General features: G+C 40.0%; 1 protein-coding gene across 5 annotated transcripts in view; it reads left to right on the top strand.

Moving 5' to 3' along the window:
• BTRC (beta-transducin repeat containing E3 ubiquitin protein ligase) overlaps positions 1–19351 on the top strand; it is a gene marked incomplete at its 5' end in the record, with an annotated part of 119434 nt that overhangs the window by 62250 nt on the left and 37833 nt on the right. For all 5 annotated transcript variants that reach the window (XM_082002100.1, XM_082002099.1, XM_082002098.1 and 2 more), the window contains one exon: positions 1368–1457. In XM_082002100.1, coding sequence (XP_081858226.1) covers positions 1368–1457 — 90 coding nt within the window. The remainder of the gene's footprint in view (positions 1–1367; positions 1458–19351) is intronic.

The raw sequence follows: 19351 nt of genomic DNA, 5'->3' as shown, positions 1-19351 counted from the left end.
TCTTGCGCAGAGCCAGGCCTGGGGCAAAGGAGCAGAAAGGGGAGATCATTTGTTGGTGCTTGGTGCTGAGGGAATCTGGCTCTGATGATGCGGCTTTGGAACAGAGGGAGAGGTTTAGGAGCCCTTAGAATGCCAGCATTGTCCACAGATTTTGTAACCTATTTCAGGTTTGGGGTTGAATTAGTTTCAAATCAAACAAATAGAAACCCATAGCAAGCCCTGAAAGAAGGATCTTCAGAGATTGCCAACAAATATTACAGGGAGAGAACTGACAGGCAGTTCACTACAAATCTTTGCACGTCCTCCCCTTAAGGCAATCTTAAAAATATCATGAATGTTAGTATGTTTTACTTAGCGCTCTTGGAAGTGTCTTTGTAGCAAGTTTAATTTCATTCTCTTTCAACATGCTTCTTGGGTTTTCCCCATGTAACTATTTGAGGTAGCAACATCTTCTCTGTGGTCCACTTACTACTCTTGCAAGAAAGCAAGTTTGTGCTTGCTTTTGGGCTGTCACTTTTGCTTGGGAGCAGTTTTCTGTAAATGGCAACAGGGCTGGGGTTTTAATCCAATACTGGAGCTCTTAGGTGCTACTATCCTCCTACTACTTGAGCTTAATCAAGTAGTAATTAAAAAGGTGTTGAAAGTTGCGGGCGGAAGCCTCCATTAGAAACTCCTAAGTTCTTCAAGCATCTTAGTTTAAATAGCTAAATCAACCAAAGTATAATTTTAAGCACACTTCATAAGTACTGTTTGTATGCTGCCCTTAAAAAAGGGAGAGGCTATGAGTAGATGTGTTCTGCAAAAACTCCAGAGTCTGCAGCCCCAGCTGAGGGTCCCCTGGGCAGACCAGTGTATGAGTTAAAGAAAAAAAGACATTCCACTTTAAAAGAAAAAGCTTTCCAAAATTGGGAAGACTAAATAAAACAAGTGAGATGTGGTCTGCATTTGCTCCCTTCTGATTATAACCTTTGTACTGTCCCCATATATTTTTACCTGATAAAGACCGGGGATGTTTATTAATATCTGACATACACTGTGATAACAAGCATGTAGAAATCACCTTGTTGTTCAGTTATGCAGCATTTTGTGAAAGACTGAACAACTGAGATCAGATGTTTTCCTTTTTCAAAGGAAAAGAGGAGAAAAATCTTTTTTTCTTTGTATCTCAGAACTATAAAGTTGTACATAGCTTCTCAGACGACATGCATGCCCTCAGCATAGGCTTGTGCTGTAAGCTATTTTGGTTTGAAACGTTTACACCTTAGGAAAAAGGAAATGTAGTAGAGTTGTGGATTCCTGTGCCAAAAATGTGGTGCCTGAAAGAAAATCGTGTTCTTCTATTCATAAGCATTTTAATCTTTCTGCAGACCTACAACAGCTGTGCCAGACTCTGCTTAAACCAAGAAACAGTATGTCTAGGAAGCACTGCTATGAAGACTGAAAATTGTGTGGCCAAAGTAAGTAAGAGAACGGCTTTGGTTTTGAGTTTATTTTCTAGCAGATTGTTCACTGTTAATCAAAGAAAAATTCTTGTTAAAAATTACAGTTAGAAAAAAATATTTAAACAGAAAGCAAGTATTTTGGGTAGGCTTTTCTGTCCTTCGGTGTAGGGTTTTCAGACCTGCTGTTTTTCTCAGTTGGAAATGATTACTTGAGTCCTGAGCTATCTAGGATTGAAGGGTTCATTCTGCTGTACAAGTAATGGGCTTTTCCAGTGGGATGACCTATGCCTGGCATGTAATTAGCTGTGGCAACTTCAAATGATAAATGTTCAGATACATGCTAAAAATACTGCATGTGAGCTCTTTGTATCATGGTTCCCTTTCTTAGCTACGAGAGGGGAGGTGCAAAAAGAAAGACCTTTCAATTAAAGTACAGTGAAAGCTGTGTTTAAGGGAAAGGGAGGAGGGAGATACGGCAGTCAGAACGGTAAGAAAATGGATATATTAGCCCGTCAGAGAAAAATCATTCCTTGAGAATTGTAGTAGATGTGATTGGAAAAGATTAGGTGCCATTAGGCACCCGCTTTTCTTAAAATTCAACGTAACTGGAGTAAACTAATATACACATAGGGCTGTTTATGAGTGGAAAACATCTGAACCGTGATGCAATATGTATAAAAGGGCAGTGCAAAGGATGCGTTTAGCCTTGTGTAAGCTTCATATTTCCACTGAAAGGAAGTTTAGAATGGGCATGCAGGACAGATCAGTGCACGCAGCCATCTGTTACCAAAACCAGCTGGCATTTTGTTGCTCCTCTGTCACCACAAACCTGACCACTCAATAGCCTGTTTTCTCTTTCAGTTATTTATTCCTTGATCTTCTTGAAGTCTTTTTTTTTCATACGTTGGATGGTTGTTAAAGGTGCCTTGTCCCTTTGGGGCTCACTTTTGTATTGACCTTTAAGATACTTTCCCAGCTAAATCTTTGCTGGGATTTTGCTGGTGCAATTTGGATGTCCCATTACTTTTGTTTCCTGTCAGGGAATTGGCCATCATAAAAGTTTGTCATGATGCTTACAGGTGGCTTTAGCGCTCGCAAACTGCGCTTGACGTGCTGGGTTACCTTCCAGTGGAGGAGCACTTCTGAGAGAAGCTACCAATCTTGGTACAAAGGGCTAACATTTAATACCGACACCTCCATTCTTAGCTTAAGACGACTAGTACTGCACACTGCTTCCTAAGGTGTTTTATGATACAAAGTAGATGAAACTCTTTGAGCAAAGCACCAGAGCAGCTCTGACTGAATTATATTGACGTACAGCATTATTCTGATACCATGAAGCAGCTCACAGCAAGCTGGGTAGAGTAAACCCATTCAACCCCTTCTGCTTTATAGCATCTTGTTTTACCTGATCATCTTCTAAGGAGCAAAGATGTGCAAGACCTACAGCTAATTTACATGATGCCTCTCTTAACTGAAATTATCTACCTTTAGCATCCTAATGCCTTAAATAATAAACTCTTCTAAAACTGTGTTTCAGTGGGATCATGGTAAGAGGTGTGGTTAGGGCTCAAGGCAGGAGCAGCAAGACTTGTTTCATGTTATTGAGGATGAATTTGAACCATCACCCTGGAGATGAAAAAGCATGTGTTTTGAAGTATTGTGTCTCTATATGCTGTAGGACAATATGCTATCACATATATATGCAAAAACATGTATGTACATGTATATGTGCATATATATACACACACACATACCTATTTTTTATATATATATATATATACTCACATGAAAAAAACGTGAGGACTTTTCTAGGGATATATTTCTCCTAGTATAAGCTTGCCTAGCTATTGTACTGCTTTCCTTTGCCTTCCCAGCTACAAACCAAGATGAAATAGTTTCTAAGAAAGCTTGTCTTTCAAATTCCAGAAGTGCTGAAGCATTTGTAAATTCAGCTAGCTAAATGCAGATGGCTCAGTGATGGCATAGGCAAATGGCACAAGTGTTAAATGTTCCCTAGGTGAAGGGCTTAAATGGGATTTAAGGAGTTCAGAGGCCTTCTCCTAGCCTTATGCACATGGCGAGTTTTATCCTCCATGATTGATGTGTCTTATAGCCTTGGACTTTAAAATGTTTTGTCAAGAAGGTGGATACTGGAAGGCGTAACTGTGGGTTTCTTTATCTGCAGCACTTTTGGAAAAGGGGTTAAACTTTTTTTTTTTAAATTGGCATTGAAAGACAGGAAAAGATTACTTTGCAAATCATGATTTACCTTTTCTGATTCTGCAGGGCAGTATCAGCCCTGACTGGGAGCCACAGTCAGCATTATCACATGCTTGTCAGAAGCATCAGTCAGTCTAAAACAATGTTTTTTCCAAAACCAGAATTTCTGATTCTGTACCTACTTGCAAAAAAGAAAATTGTGTTCTCTTAAGGTTGTATTAATGCCATTTGCTGCTTGTGTGCTGGATGTTTCTAAAGTTTGTTCAAAGAATGACATGCAGTTTCCCTTGAGGCCACACACATCAATATTGAGATGTCTTTTTTCAGACTGAAGCACTGTTCATCCATCAAGCTCTCTTGTGATGGGGTGCTTCTGAAACAGGACAGTCAGGTGTAACTTGCCAATCTAACAACTGGCATTCTTTCTAAAATGGAGGGAAAAAAAGTTTATTATAAACATATATGCATTTTCAAGTATGAAGAGAGTGTAGGGCTACTGTCTTTTGGACCACTCAAGGAAGTCTGTGTTTGTTAGGAAACCTTGTCTGCCCGATCTTCTATACAGTGTTATGCAGACTCTGCAGCCAAGTGCTCAGTGGCTTTTGCAAACCTATGAATTACCTAGTTTTATTCAGGCACTTAAAAATAAAACTAGAATATCACGTTCCTATGAATCTTTGTATTTTGTTCTTAGCTGTGCTTTTCTGGTATTTGTCCTCTGAAACTCTATTGATGGGCCTTGGGCATGTTTGGGTAGAAGCAAATAAGGAGCAGTAGAAATTGTTTCAAGTGTGGTCATGTTTTGACTAAAAAGGTGGGATATTGAATTAAAAATTATATATTACAATGCACAGATGTCACCTGTGTGATCTGTAATATCAGTGATCTTCCATTCTCAGGAGTTTTTCCATTAATCTTTTGGCATCTTGTTGCCCATTGTGTTTGAGTGTTCAACAGGTATGATGTGTATTTAACCTAATGTCTTTAAAAAGGAAATGCAGTCTCTAATTTTGTTTTTATGTATGTATGTACACACACACATATATGAAAAAAAATCCTCCTGTTTGTCTCTGTAGAAACAAAAAAATGTCTGAGAGAAGATTTTTTTCATTATACTACTGGTGTGCAACCACAAGTGGACAGCTTTGTCAGGAATTCGTGCTAGGTGCTTAAATAAGGTAGAAATGTAGCATGAACCTGAGCTCCAAGGACAGGGTGTTTGGTTTTAATGAGGCTTATTGAAATCTGGCCAAATGAGCATCTGTTCCTATTGTTTGTTCCATATTTTGTAAGCCAGTATCTTTAGGCCAGATAATGGTGTTGGTGTGTGCTTAATCCTCAATTAGAGAGGGGCACAGTTAAAAATCCCTTGGCATCTGGTATGTCACTAGGATTCTTGTGACGCTCTTGGGTGTGCAAACAAGTTTCTCTTCAGTTCGGCATCCGGGACCACTTACCTTCTGTGGTGACCTTCACACTTTCTATTTGCTGTGCAGTGGGGGATGCTCTAATGTGTCTCTAGTCTCCTTGGCTGAGTCTTTGCTTGGTATGTTCCTGTTTTCAAACAGAGGTCTTACCTTACGTAATGTGGGCTGTATTAGGCTTGAGTTTTGCTGTTCACTTGGAGTCCATTAAATTTTGCACTTCCCTGGATCATGGAAATATTCTTCTCATTCAAAGTGCCCTTTTCTTTTCCAGCAAGAGACTAGCATACAGCTGACCTTACAGAGTTCTACAGTCAGTGCCCATTTCTTGTACTCATTAGATAGGTCTTTACTGTTCATGAACTCCTGCAGTCAGTTCCATTTTGTCTGTATCTGATATATAAAGAAGTGTTCTCAGTTTCATTTTGCACACTGAATTCTTTCCTACATGTGCCAGAGATCGGTACCCTGTGGCATACCTGCCAGAGACAGCACAAAGACACCTTCTAAATGGCATACAGCATCCCCAGGTTTCTACTTAGTTCTGAACTAGGAGTGGTGGATGTAACTGAATTCTACCTTCCTTTGTCAGTTCTTTCTGCATCGCTACTTCTGAATTTTTAGAATAAAAAGTCTGCACAATAATAACATTGAGCTCAGAATTTTTATATGAATTCAAAGGAGAAACCATGAGTACTCTTTAATAAACAAACATTTAGGGTTCCAGGCTGGATGTTCCAGTTGGCAGTAGGACAAATTGATCTGAAGAGTGTCCCTCTTGTACTCTCAAGTCCCTTTATGTCACAGATTGATGGCTTCTCTTTCCTGAGAGTGTCCCTGCATTTGCTTTGCCTGAACAACGCAACCAACTCAGAGTTCTGCTGTGATGTACCGAGTCGGTAATCTTCAGGTAATGCATGGTTTTCCAGTGCTTTTGAAGCCTTTCCAGTCCTTGAGATTGAAATTAGAGCAATTTAATCATGAACAAATATTATTTGACTAGTTACATTCAGTTTCCTCATACTCCTTCCACTGTTTCAATGAGAAAGCATGTTCCTCCATACCTCAATTTTTAGTACTAAGCTTCTGTGTAATGATGCAGAAGGGCTGTCAGTGGACATGCTTCCAGCTCCAAACCCCATGGTAGCAATGTCCCCTCTTGTGGCTTGGATATATCTTTCTCTGGGATGACAGCTTTTGAGGCTGTTGCAAACTGCATGAACAGTGCCTCAGCCACTGGCTAATAGAGATTTAAAAATGTCATTTTACCCTTCTGTTGTAGGTATTCCTGCTGTAAAAAGAGGGTTTTGTGAATGGTGGGTATTGCAGAGACATGGCTGGATTACTTAATGTTCAAAAGGCGCTTTGAAGCTGTGACTTCTCAGTATTTAGACAGCACCAGCAGAAAACAGCATCGGAGGTTTATCTAAAAGCTTTGACCTAATGATGATCTTCCTTTCTTACTAATATGTCTACTTTTATCTTAATTGTGAGTTTCTAATTTTTGATACATTTTTTCAGGTCAGGATGATCTTTATGCTTAGCTTCCCCTTGGTCTAATAACCTCTTTGCAAATGACTGAAAAAGAAATGTGATATTCCTGCTCCCCCCACCCCACCCCACCATACACATTCTCCAGATTTTGATAGACTTGTTTTATTTATTTCCAAAATTATATCCGCAGGAAACAAGCTGTTTAAATTCAGATTATGCTGAAGCAAAATGGTCCTGGTATGAGAAGCAACGTGCTGTTTTATGAGCGCAGAGTCCCTTTTCTCATAACTGATTGATAGTAAATATTTTCCTGAAGAATTATTGCCAACCATGAACAGTGCAACTGTTTCACTTTTTTTTTCCGTGCTACTTGCTGTACCAGCCATTGTCTGTAATTAAGATCTACAATTCACAATGCAGACGTTTGCACTTCCTCTGGGTCTGAGCTATTTATAAGGCATTTCAGCTGTTCAGAGTTTCTTTTGAGTGTTAAACTACATGTAAACAGGCTTCTTTAGTCTTCAGTTACGCAAACACTGTGGAGTGGTTGTAATTTCTGCTTCTCTTACCACCCAAAATGACTTTGCATGTCAATGAATCCACAAATTAAAAAAGGATTACACTTGGTTTTTTTTAAATGGAAAAGAGACTTTGAAGAAATAGTGATATAATAGTGCTTTATAGCTGAGGGTCTCTAAGTGTATTCTGGAGATCAGTTCTCAAAGCTCTGCAGTAAGGATGGTCAGTCAGGTGATATGCAAAATCTTAATATGTAGAATAATTTTGAAAGTTCAGTCAGCTCGATGGAGTTGTTTCTAATACTTTTTGGAGCCCTGGGTTTGAAATCTCAAAAAAGCAAATTGTGTTACCTGTGAAGTTGAGTTCAGTGAATACTTGGAAGGGCTCCCACACAGATCTTCTCAGGTTTGCCTGGTTATAAGGAAAAACTTCTTTGTGGTCATGACAGTCAACTGGAACAGGTTGCTTGTGGAGGCTCTGCAGCCTCAGTCCTTGGAGGTTTTCAAGACCAGGCTAGATGAAGCCCTGAGCTACTGGTTTGACCTCGTAACGTATCCTGCTTTGAGCAGGAGGTTGGGCTGGAGGACTCCTGAGGTCCCTTCGAAACTGAATCATCCTGGGATGCTTTCAGTGTACAGGCATTGAAGATGTAACAGAAATCTTTTAAAATTTAGAACTTGACCTGGCATCCTTATCAAAATTCCCCAGCACCTGTATTGTGTGTAGTGTCGGCTGCTGTAGTACCACCCCAAGTGTTTGCAGGTTTGGTGAGTGATACTCTGCATAAAGAATTACGGCCTTGAGGTCTTTACTCAAGTCCTGTCAGGTAAGCTTGAAAGGAGTGTTCACCAGGATAAGAGTTATGAAACAAACTGGACTTGCACGTATGGAGTACTTTGGGATCCTTTGTGCTGGAAATGTGAAACAGTTTGGGATACAAATCACTGGTGGCTTTAGTGGTAAATGGTGGCAAACATGAAGAGAAGCATCGCTGCTTAGTCACCCACAGTGGCAGCACCCTTAGATGCTAGAGAATACAAATGCCATCAACATGACATTAACTAGGTATGTTTTCAGTATTTTTCAAAGGCAAGAATCGAAAAAGTTGTTTGAAAAATACGTCCGATTCTTGCGCTAAAGCTTGTGGTGTAAAATGCTGGAATGATCATTTCATAGTGCAGCCCGCTGCAGGGAAGCCATTGGTGTGGCCAAGTGTCGCCTTTCAGAAGGCAGAGCGAGTCCTGGCTTTAGCCTCACTAAAAATGCTGCTAAAAATGAGCCCGTTTTAGTAGACCAACGGGGGTTAGCATGGGGTAGGCTCCAACGTCCTCACTGTTAGGAGCGGGCAGGGAGGGGAAATAGCGTGGAGTGAGTTCATCGCCAGGCGCGTACTGCAGCATTGCCCACCGATGCATGCCGGATCACCCGCACGCCGAGATCACATGGCTCCTCCAAAAGTCAAACGATCAATTCGCCTCGTTTTGGCTCTGTACTTAATGCACAAACAGTGCGATCTGCAGGGCTGTAATTGCATTGTTAGGGCCAAGGAACAAGCCTGTGCCTTTTCAGCAGACAGCTGGCAGGGAAAGAGGCATGTTGTTAGGAAAGAGAGAGGCAAGGCAAATAAAATTACTGCTAACGCTCAGAGATCGGCAGGAGTCCTACTTGCCTAATCTTACCGGTGGGAGCAAGCGGCTGTTGTAATCCAATTATAGCAGCATAAGCAATTTGTTAGACACTCCGCATAATGTAACAATTTCCCAATAAACTCTGACTTGTAATAACGTCGGCAAGAGCCCACATAAATCTGCCCGAATGGTGGGGGCTGGAGCGTTCGGCTGGGGGCTTGTAATTTGTGCCATCAGCACGTTTTGTGGAGTGTGGTGCGGTGCAGTCTTTCAGTGCAGGAATTTTAAGGAGAAAAGCATGGCACGCCCCTCCAAGAGAAAACCATTAGCAAGGGTCAAAAGAGATACCAAACAAAGCTGGGAGGTGGCCCTTCTAGGAGGGAGGAAAAATCAACCCCCAAATGCAAGGCTTCAGCTGACGAGGATTTAAAAATATTAAAAAGCAGTAATGAAAATTGTGGCGTTTTAAATTACAGCAAGGAGAGGAGGGGGAACTAGAATTACATCTGTTTTGGAGGGGGAGGGAGGAGAGTACCCTTCCTTATATTTAAGCTGTTTAAATATTAAAAAAGAAGCTCAAGTATCGAAAGGGACGCTCTGTGCTTACAAGACAGAGAAGCCACGGATCCTGTCCCAAGCAATTCATAATCTACAAAGGAAAAAATTAAACCTTTTCTGGTATCCAGTTACTCTCCCGTTGTCTTTCTTGCAGCTCCTAGCTGGCTTCATGCATATTGGCACAGCATCTTGATGATGTGTCTGAGAGATAAAACGTAGGTCTAGAACCATTCACTTTGAGCGTACCCCAGTGAATTTAACTTTTTTGGCACAATGATGAATGTCCCCTCTGGTTCATGCAGATCTACACAAAGAACTAATCTAATTTAGATATTATTTAAAAGTAAAATCAGTCTGCTGCGCTCTGCCTGTCACTCGTAGAGCACATTGCGAATTACAGCATCGTAGACACCAGTTTAAGGTTTATGTTTAGCAAGATTTAAGATATCATATTTCTGTTAATCCCTCTATTTAGCATATCTCTTTACTAAGATGCAGATAGGCAGCAGGCAAAATAATGTAGGTCCCTTTATATACAGCATAGAGACTGTCAAAGGTCCAGGATTTTCAATGTAGTTCTTACCACTGCTGCGGTGTAAAATTGCCTGACTTCATACCACCAACACTACTTTATTCATTTCTTAGCTATGGGATTCTGCAAGGCTTTGGTGTGGAGTGACATTTCTGCTCTGACTCTTTCCCAAGTTGTGGCAGCACAATGCCTTTTCGTAGAGGGAAAAAATAGTTCCCAGCTGTACAAAACAGTTTTCCTTATAATTTGGAGCTCCTGCTCTCAGTTGCTGTGTTTTGATGCTGGGCTAAGCAGGCTCCTTTGCTTAGCAAAAAAAACCCCACTAAACCCCAAAGTAAATTGTTGACCTTGCATATACAGCTCACACAATTATGCCTGTTCTGTGTTTGCCTTTATGGTAGTGTACCATATTTTGTGTGATTTTTGGGGTGTATTTACACATTAACCTGTCATACTCGTACTGACATGATTTTTATTTAAACTGTGAAATAGTAGCTGAGGTGTGCAGGCAGGCTGCCGTGCGGCTAATGCTGCATATTTTGCCCTTCTTTATGTGGAAGTCAAGCCTCCATTGTTCTTAATCTTCGTTGTCTGCCAGCGTATCAAGATAACAGGCTGAGACGGCAAGCGTTTCCGAAAGTTTCCTAATAAATATTTTCTTTCAACATAAATACGCCTAAAAAAGTGTGTTTAAAAGAGGGCAGGTATTATCTTAGTTTACCGAAGATGCATCAATAAACTGCAGCACTTCTAATAAAGCCACTCAGTGTCTGGGTTTAACTAATGGCTGATTTTCACGGCTTTGACAGTGAGCTGTGTGCGTTATTTTCTCCTGATATTGTAAAAATAATGAGAGCAAATTAGAACAATCAGTTTACCCAGATAGCTGCTGATTGGAGGTGATGGGCAATATGGCAGCGGGTAATCCATCTTCGGGCTCCTGTCACATTAACTTCAGCAGTGTGGAAAAGATCAGGCGGAGCGAGCAGGAATCCTGCCCAATCAGAAAGCTGAAATTAATGAGAAGAGCATTGTTCTGTGATCAACCTTTTAATTAGCAAGAGTGGAGATGGAGGGAGTGATGAAGCTGGCAGCACAGCTGCACAATGCTGGGCATGTTTTCGGTGAGGGGGAGGAAAAACATGGGTTTTAAATTACCCCTTCTGTGCTCCCTGTACACCGGCAGTGTGTCTTCATTCTAAACCCCTTAAAAGATCTTAATAAACAGCCGCATCCAGGTTAATATTGCAAACGTGGCTGTTACTGATGAGTAGTTTCGAAGTAGGTCCTTTCGGGGGTCATTTAGGAAAATGTTGATCACTGTTTACAAAAAAAAAAAAAAAAAAGAGACACAGGTTTTGGTGGTGGATTTAAAGTTTCACTGCATCAAGGAAAGAAGAGGAGGGAGATGGATAAAATTAGAGTAAGGGACTGCCTGTTTTATTACTCCCCTCCTTATTTAGTATATGTTTGAAATAAGATTCCTCGGCATATATTTGAAATGAGACTCCTCAGTTAAAAATACTATGCATGCCATGTGGCTTTCAGCAGCAGAAAAAGAGGAGAGATCAAATACTGCATTGATGTCCTAACGCTCCTTTTTGTTGTATTTTTTGTCAATGGGTTTTTTGCACCAATATTTTTCAGTTTATTCACTTAACAAGAAATTATAATTTGAAAGATGCGGCTGCTGTAATTGTGAAGAAGATTGACTTGGTATTTTTTCTTTTTCTAGAGGTTTGATAAAATCATGATTTTCTCAAGTACATTCTAAAAATAAGCATTGAAATTAATGACTACTAGGTCTGAATAGCAGTCTTAGGAAAATTGTATTTTTATAAAGGAAAAAAAATAATGTGGGAAAAAGAGTCATATTAAGGGGAGATTTCTGGGAAGAAAAGAAATATTATGAAATAGTATTAATGTTTGCAGTGCAGGGGAATCCAGCTACTTCTGATTAACACGGTTCGTGTGGTTCTTTCTTTGCTCTCTGTGTTGTGTTTTTCAGGCATTACTTTCCTCCTTCCCTGTAATTCCCAAAGAAGTTGTAACGGTTGAAGGGCGAGGCTCCGTCATTCTGCGCACGGTGTCCGTGCTGCTTTTCTTTCATTTTTCTAATCAGGATACAAGCTCTCTTCATGTCTAGGTATCCCACTTTCCGATACTGAAAAGAAAGTAAAATCTTAGCAGTTTGCAAAGGGAAGCCAAAAATCAGTATGCTGCACCCAGCGAACTGTAGTTCGTGTGGCTCTGCTGTAACTCGCACCCACCCATCAGCTTTGCATTTCTTGCTTTTAGGTAGGTAGCAGTAAACAGACGTGCTAGAGAGCAAGGCTTGTGTGGGCAAGGTTGCTTTCCTTGGGTTTTAGTTCTAGGCAGATCTCCCATTTTTGCTTGCGACGGTGTTTTGAACTTTCTCAGTTTGTAATGGTCATGTAACCTCTTCCCTCCACCTCCTTTAAAAATGAAGGGGTTTTGTAAGTTTGTTGATATCCACATAGTTTTTATAGCTTGAAAGACATTACATCTCTGCAAAAAAAGTTAACCTGATAAGTCACAGACCTTTTGTACTATCTAAACTAGTTGTATGTCTCATACAGTCATTAGTGGGGCTTGCAGTTCTGCCTGTTAAGGTTGTCTGATATGTTCCTTTCTAAGAAACAGTTTCAACTTTTATAACTTTGCTACTATTTAACTCTTTGAAGTAAAATTTTATTTCAGCCTTAGTCTGATTTCCCCCCCACTCCCTGCAGCCTGGGGCAGAAATGAAGTTTGGTGTGGGATGAACAGTATTCACTTAACAAACAGCTGTTCAATATTTTATTTTATTTGTGTTGTTTGCTCTGTGCCCTGGGCTGTATTTATTGCGTGCCTTTCAAGCCCTGGTCAGAATATGGAAATATAGACTTCCTCCTGGGGGTTTCCCCTGCAGTTTGTGTGTTTCACAAACCTTAATTAATCCTTCCAGTGTTTCTTGGGGCGAGGGCTGGACTCACAGCATCCCTTTTGTGCGGAGAAGTTCAAAAGTTACTTTTACAACTGAAATCTAGGGAGGAAATAGGTTTATTTATAGTAAGCAATGAGGCCTAACAGGAGGAATATTAGATTAGGAATTATGGCTACAGATTTTGTGACATCTTTTGTCTTTGTCATATTCTGCTTTTCCATCTCGGTTCTTCCATCTGTAAAAGGGGATAATGCTGCTTAACATTTCCTTGTTAGACATTTGGGGATCTGGAAACATGGTATCAGTTGAAACATGTTTTGTACTTAAGCATTATTTTTGTTTATATATACCTAACATTGATCTGGGCTCCGTTCCTCTGACACGTTCTCTTTCCCCAGGTCCATCTGCATTTTTAAAAGGCTGTGTTAGACATGCATCTTGGGAAGGATGCACTGACCAATGGTTGCAGTCAAATCCGCAGTCAGATATGATCCTTATGGGAGGCAAGGGGAAAGTCTAAGAAAAAGTGGACACTTTCTAAACCAAACATTCTTCTTCTTGTTGCATAAAATAGCAAAAGCTCTCAAAGCCTTTTGCTCTCCTTTAATAAAACACAAAACCCAATAAATTGTTCCATAGCTCCTTAAATCAGTTTGTCGATTCCCAAAGAGATTCCCTTGTGGACTGAAACCAAATGGGTAAATTCTTGCCCAAAAATAATCTTACTGCAAGAGAATAATGGGAAAGAGGCAATGTGTTGTGGAATTCACCTTAAGTATGGAGCCACTACTGTGACTCTGTAATGGGATGTCCCAGCATGAGGCGTAGTATCATAAATACTGTAAATATGCCACATGTGAATTAACAGGCAGCCTACAAATTGTTAATGTCTACATACATGTTAAAATGAACATACAGCTCACCTTAATTTTTGTTAATCTGATAAAATAATTTTGTTTTAGCTCCTGGTTATGTTTTGCAACTGGTTGATTTTGTCAGTGTTAGATGTTCTTTGTTGTTTTCTGGATCCTATTTTCTGTTAAAATAATTTAAAATGTTTCACATATTTTTCACATTCCATTTTCTATATTTTACATTTTCTCAGTGCAGTTTTCTTGCCTCTCTCTTCCCACCCTGACATGTGGTTCTCCCTGTTCTGGCCCCTTCTAGAGTAAAAGTTGTCCACTAGCTCTGCTGACAGTCTAGTCTTCTGCTTTAACTGCAAGTTCATCTTTCCTTTCACAGAGGTATGTGCTCCCTTTCTGGATTCCCACTGATTTTCACCACAAGTTCAATAACCATCACTTCTTCATCAAACTCTCTCTAAAATACTCCTCGTATGAATGTAACTTTCTGAACATCAGGCCTGAGATAAAAGGGAACCCCATAGAGCAATATACCTACTTCTGTAAAGCAAGTGATGACCTGAGACCACCACAAAGGCTTTGATGTACAGCCAGGTTCTTAAGACAATGTTGTATGTGCTCTGAGGAGGATACAGCCGTATCGACTTCTGCGATCTAAAGAGATCCTCACCCAGCCGGGACTCCTCTGTGGAGAGAAGGCTTTCATCTTTGGGTAAACTACCCAGAATCCCTGCACAAACTGCTGCAGGGCAAGTCATATGGACAAGGTAGCCTAGTTTGGATCTAATAAAGAGAATCATTAAGTAACTAGAGCCTGTACAGGAAGACATTTTCCCAGAACCCTTCCCTCTCTCTCACCCTGCCCTGTAGCTTTCAAAGAGCTCCCACAACCTCAAGTAAACACACTGCTAGAAACAAATGCTCAGGCAACCAAGCACACACCATGTTTAAGTAACAAAAGTTCTTGAAATGTTTCCCCGTAATGGCCCCAAGCAGAATGCTAGACTCCATGGATCCTAGACCTGTGCACTTTCTAAAATATATATGCTTTGTCCAGCACACCAATAAGCCTTCCTGAATACTGTTGGTGAAGCCAAAACCAAGCCTGTTTGTATGATGTATTAGAATTTTCCTACCTCTAGGTAAACTCTCTATATTTTACTTATTCCAATTACCCATTTCTTTCTTTGCTCTATGAGGGCTAGCAAACTGTCTGCTACCTGTTGGCAGAACACGAGCAAGATTTTCTTTAAAATTTCTCTCTCTTTTTTTAAAAAAAAAAAACAACCCAAAACCAAAACCAGGTTAAACTGGGTCACAATTTTCAGACCCAGTTTAACTTAGAAGATTGTTTGTTTCTTTGAAAAAGTAATAGCAAGTCTCATATACCTAAAGGTTTTATATGTTTTTTCCAGCTATATAATCAATATTACTATTCCTCAGAAATCCTTTCTCGCTTAAAAATTACAGTAGTATGTTTTTATAGGCAAAACACTTTAAAGTTTGGAAGATTCAAAGTTTTTACTTGGTTTTACTGTCCCCTTTTCATATACACAGTATTAGTCAACATGTGATATATGATAACTTTGTTTCTCAAGTAATACAACGTGGTATCTGATCTATAAAATGTAAGTACATTAAACTTATTGTGAATAATATAAAAACACAAGGAGAGCATTTATTTAAAGACAAATAATTTTGTAAATTTACCTATTAAGGTTTTACTAGCTGAACAGTTACTTATAAACTATTACAGAATGTAATTTGTCTTTAGAGGGATTATAAAACCTTAGCTGTACTAAGGAAATCAATACATATATTAAAGTACTAGTCACTAAAATATATCCTGTAGTTCCCGTGAAAGTGGGGTCTGAGAAATGTGAATTTATAGGTTGCATAGATAAGTTATCAGTTGGGAAATGGGAGCAGCGCTGTTGAGTCTGCAGTCTCATCTCCTACAATAGTGTTTAATAGAATAAAACAGTTCTCATTGGAGAACTTGATGTCTTACCCTTGGTTTACTTCCAAATATGTAATTGTCTTTACTTTCATTCCTGACCATTTGTCGCCATAGTAACTTCTTTGGATCAAGTGCTGACACTTAGAATCCCTTCTAATACGAAAGACCAGATCAACAGGCTTCAAATCCGGTCCTCGGGTGGAGACATACTTACCTTCAGGGTTTCCTGATACTGAACTAAAGAACTCTTCGTCTTACATGGGGCCTCAAGTAGCTCAACATAAACAGTCTGTTTGGAGGTCAGACACTTGCCGCCATCATTCTGCTCTCAATGTAGATCACCATCGACTGGCAGGACAAGTTTTGATCCTGCCAGTCCTAAGAACTGATTTGGAGTCATACTGGTTAGTCATACTGGGTTCCAGATGGTACCTGTCTTGAGTTTTTGCCCTTCGTGGTCCCAAGACTGGCAGATACCTATTGCAACCTGTGCACAGATAACTGATTGGGTAAAGGTAGAAGCTAGCAGAAGACAGCAACAATGTTGAAATCAGCCATATATCTTTACTTCTAATTATGGAGACAATAGACAAGTGTCCCTGGAGACAATCGAGTTCATAGTCACAACAGCTGACCGCCCAGCAGGCCACAGTGTAATCTTCACAGTAAGTGACTTGAAGGTAACTCCTCCAGCAAAAGTGCCTCTGTATCAGGGACACTGAGGTCACTTGCATTACTGACATCCGGATCTTATCTTCATCTGACATCCAAACATCACATGAATGAACAGCTTAAAGGTTGGCCCCGGATCCTGTGAGAGTTTACCTGGAGGCAGTGAAGGTATGAAAAGAAATATTCTCTGTTCTCATGTAATGTATTTGTTATAAATGCATCAGAGACCATGAGGGGTATCCTGTTGAACCAACTACAGATGCAGTGAATGTAGCCTCAGGGCAGTCTGAAGTTACCTGTGAGTCTCCTGGACCTGAGACAGATGGATAAAACCATACCAGAATAAATAGTGTTCCTCTGTGTCACATGCAACTCAGCAGTTCAGCACCTAGTGGAAAGGTGTAGGTTGTACATTTCATAAATCACAGATATGCTCAAGCTCACTTGGGCATATGCGAGAGTGAAAATTGACAGCTCTTTTTCTGGGTGAAGCAGTCACTCATCATCCGTGCTTAGAGGAATGAAGCCCTTCCTTTGTATATTTAACAGAGTGGAGCCCACAGTCCCATCACTGCTCTCTACTCATTGAAAGTCAGTTTGCTCAGTTACCAGTCAACAAGTTTGCATCTTGTGCCCTCTCAGGTATACTCTGAGCTGTAAGGTGGTGGATGTCCTCTTGCAGAACAGGACAGTGCCTGGTTTGTATTATTCTACGTTCTGGGACCTCACAGATCACTGGTTCCAGCCTCTTGCTCTTGCAGATACTACTTTGTCCTTTTAGTGAACTTACTGAGTTTCATCTTAAAACCAGTTAAAGGTTTGTCTGAGGTCTTTTTTCCATTCTGTTTCTATCAGATGAGTCCAGAACTCGATTGTTCCAGTGGCTGGAAATCCTCTCTGAGTTTCCAAGCTAGCTTATTCATGGGGAGATTTACCACTGGTTCTTTGGCTTGTTTCTTCCTTTTGTTTTAATAGTTCCTTTTTCCTTTTTGGTGTTTATCCCTCTATATTTTCAGAGAGCAGTCATATCCTCCTTGTTTTATTAGGATAAATTGAATGGTCCTTGGTAAGTGGCTTAATAAAAGAAATGGTGAAGATGTTTGAGCATTCATGGTTGAGGAGTTTGTTTTCTAGAAGGAATTTGTTTATGATTACTTTTCTGATTTCTCTTTCTTACACAGAAATTGTCAAATTATTGCCCTAAACTGCACTGCAGCTGTTAACACTCAGTCTTATATACATGCAAAGGTTTAATTCTGGCTGATGCGAAGCTTATGGTTTAACTGTCATATTAAGGCAGTGACATAACCTGCATTTCATCTGAAAGGAAAAGGAAGCTTGGGCAAATGATTGCATGCTCCTTCTTGTTATGGTCAGGTATCCTGGTCCCTTCGTTCTCCTGGAACGTTGTTCTGCCCTTTGCAGTACTCAGCGAATACTACTGCTTGACTGGATTAGGTCTCACCAGTAGTCGCTGCTGCCAATTGCCAGATTTTAAAATTCAGAGTTTTCTTGGAGGTAACCTGGAATGCAAAGTACCTCACGTTATACAGTAAAAGAAACTGTTCCATATTTTCCTTAATGTATATTTAACACAATTTGTATTTTACAAAAATAGAATTGAATTAGTTTGCCTTTGGAAGCTCATATCCAAGTTAACTTCAACAAGGCAGGCAGTCCCTCGTTGCTTGTGACTGGTGGCTTAGTTGAGGCTGCAGCTTGGAGACAGACGGCAGTACTCACTGTATACATTGCTGAACCTTATTGTTGAGGAAAATTAAAAATGAGCAACGAAGTAGTTGCTCTTGCAGACCTGAAAATAGTATTCAAAGTAGCCGCAATTACTTATTTTACTGTAGTAGTGAATCTTGACAGGCAAGTAGTCCTTACCTGCTCAACTCAGGGTAGTTTGAAATTAGGGAACGAAAAGGGTGCTGTATGTAGCCAGGCTGTTTGGGTCCTGTGTCCAAGAGGCAAACCTGCCTTCATGAATTTGTGAAATAATATAGGTCTGTCCTAATTGTGTGCACAGGTTCAGATTTGACTGTCTTCTCATATTCATAAAGTCTGAGATCCTCCTGTTGCTTTTCAACACAAAATGAAACCCTTGTGACCACAAACTGAGAATTTAGTTAAGACGTGATGATTAAAATATTTCAGCGTTGTTTTTTCTGACCCCACTTCTGTCAATTTAAACAATAGCTTTTGTGCGTAGACTAATGTTCATTTGAAAGAAATGAACAAGAAATGTCCCTGCTCATTGCAGGGGGGTTGGACTAGATGACCTTTAAAGGTCCCTTCCAACCCAAACTATTCTAGATTCTATGATTCTATGAAAATAAACGTGAAAAATACTTAACTATGCTACAAAAAAATTTAGATTGTTAAGTGAGTAGGACTTGTAATTTCTCAGCAAAGAAGGCCCTCTTTTGGACAAGCAAACCTGCCTTAAGACTTGATTGTAGGTAATAAAAATGTTGCTTAATTAATGGCAGTTATGTGCATATGTTGTTTTCTTTCAAGTCACTGGATTTTGCAAGATTGTGAACTACAAAGTTGAATCAGGTTGTTCTCCTGCCATGTTAATTTAGATCTGTCAGCCCTGTTCTGGATCATAATTTGTAGTCCTGGACAGTTCTGAGGTGGGTTGTAATGGGAGTATTTTGAGGTTTGATTTAGAAGACTGCAGATGATTAGGCATCACAGTCAATTAATTCATTATTTGAGACCTGAGTTTTGAAATTGTTTCAGGTCATAAGTGAAGATAAGTTTGGAATGTAATAATATGTGGAGAGAATCAGTTGCAGCTCTTAGAGAATACATGCATTATGACAAAAGCAACAGTTTTTGAAAAATTTTAAATAGCTGGAGGGATGGTATTGAAAGTCCAACCTTCTGATATTGAATTAATCACATCCCAGTTAACCTCCACTGCTAGGTACCTGCTTTTCCCAAGTTTTACATACACAGAAATGCTGTCTGCCTTTATCTCCAAAGATAGCACCGAGGACCTCATTAAGTTATGCAGTCTGGAAGTAACAAAGGCACAAAAACAACGGCTGCAAGCTGCTTCCTAAATGAAGATG

The sequence above is a fragment of the Phaethon aethereus genome (assembly GCF_964289735.1).
Source record: "Phaethon aethereus genome assembly, chromosome: 7".
NCBI lineage: Eukaryota > Metazoa > Chordata > Aves > Phaethontiformes > Phaethontidae > Phaethon > Phaethon aethereus.
This window is presented reverse-complemented; position numbering and strand designations above follow the sequence as displayed.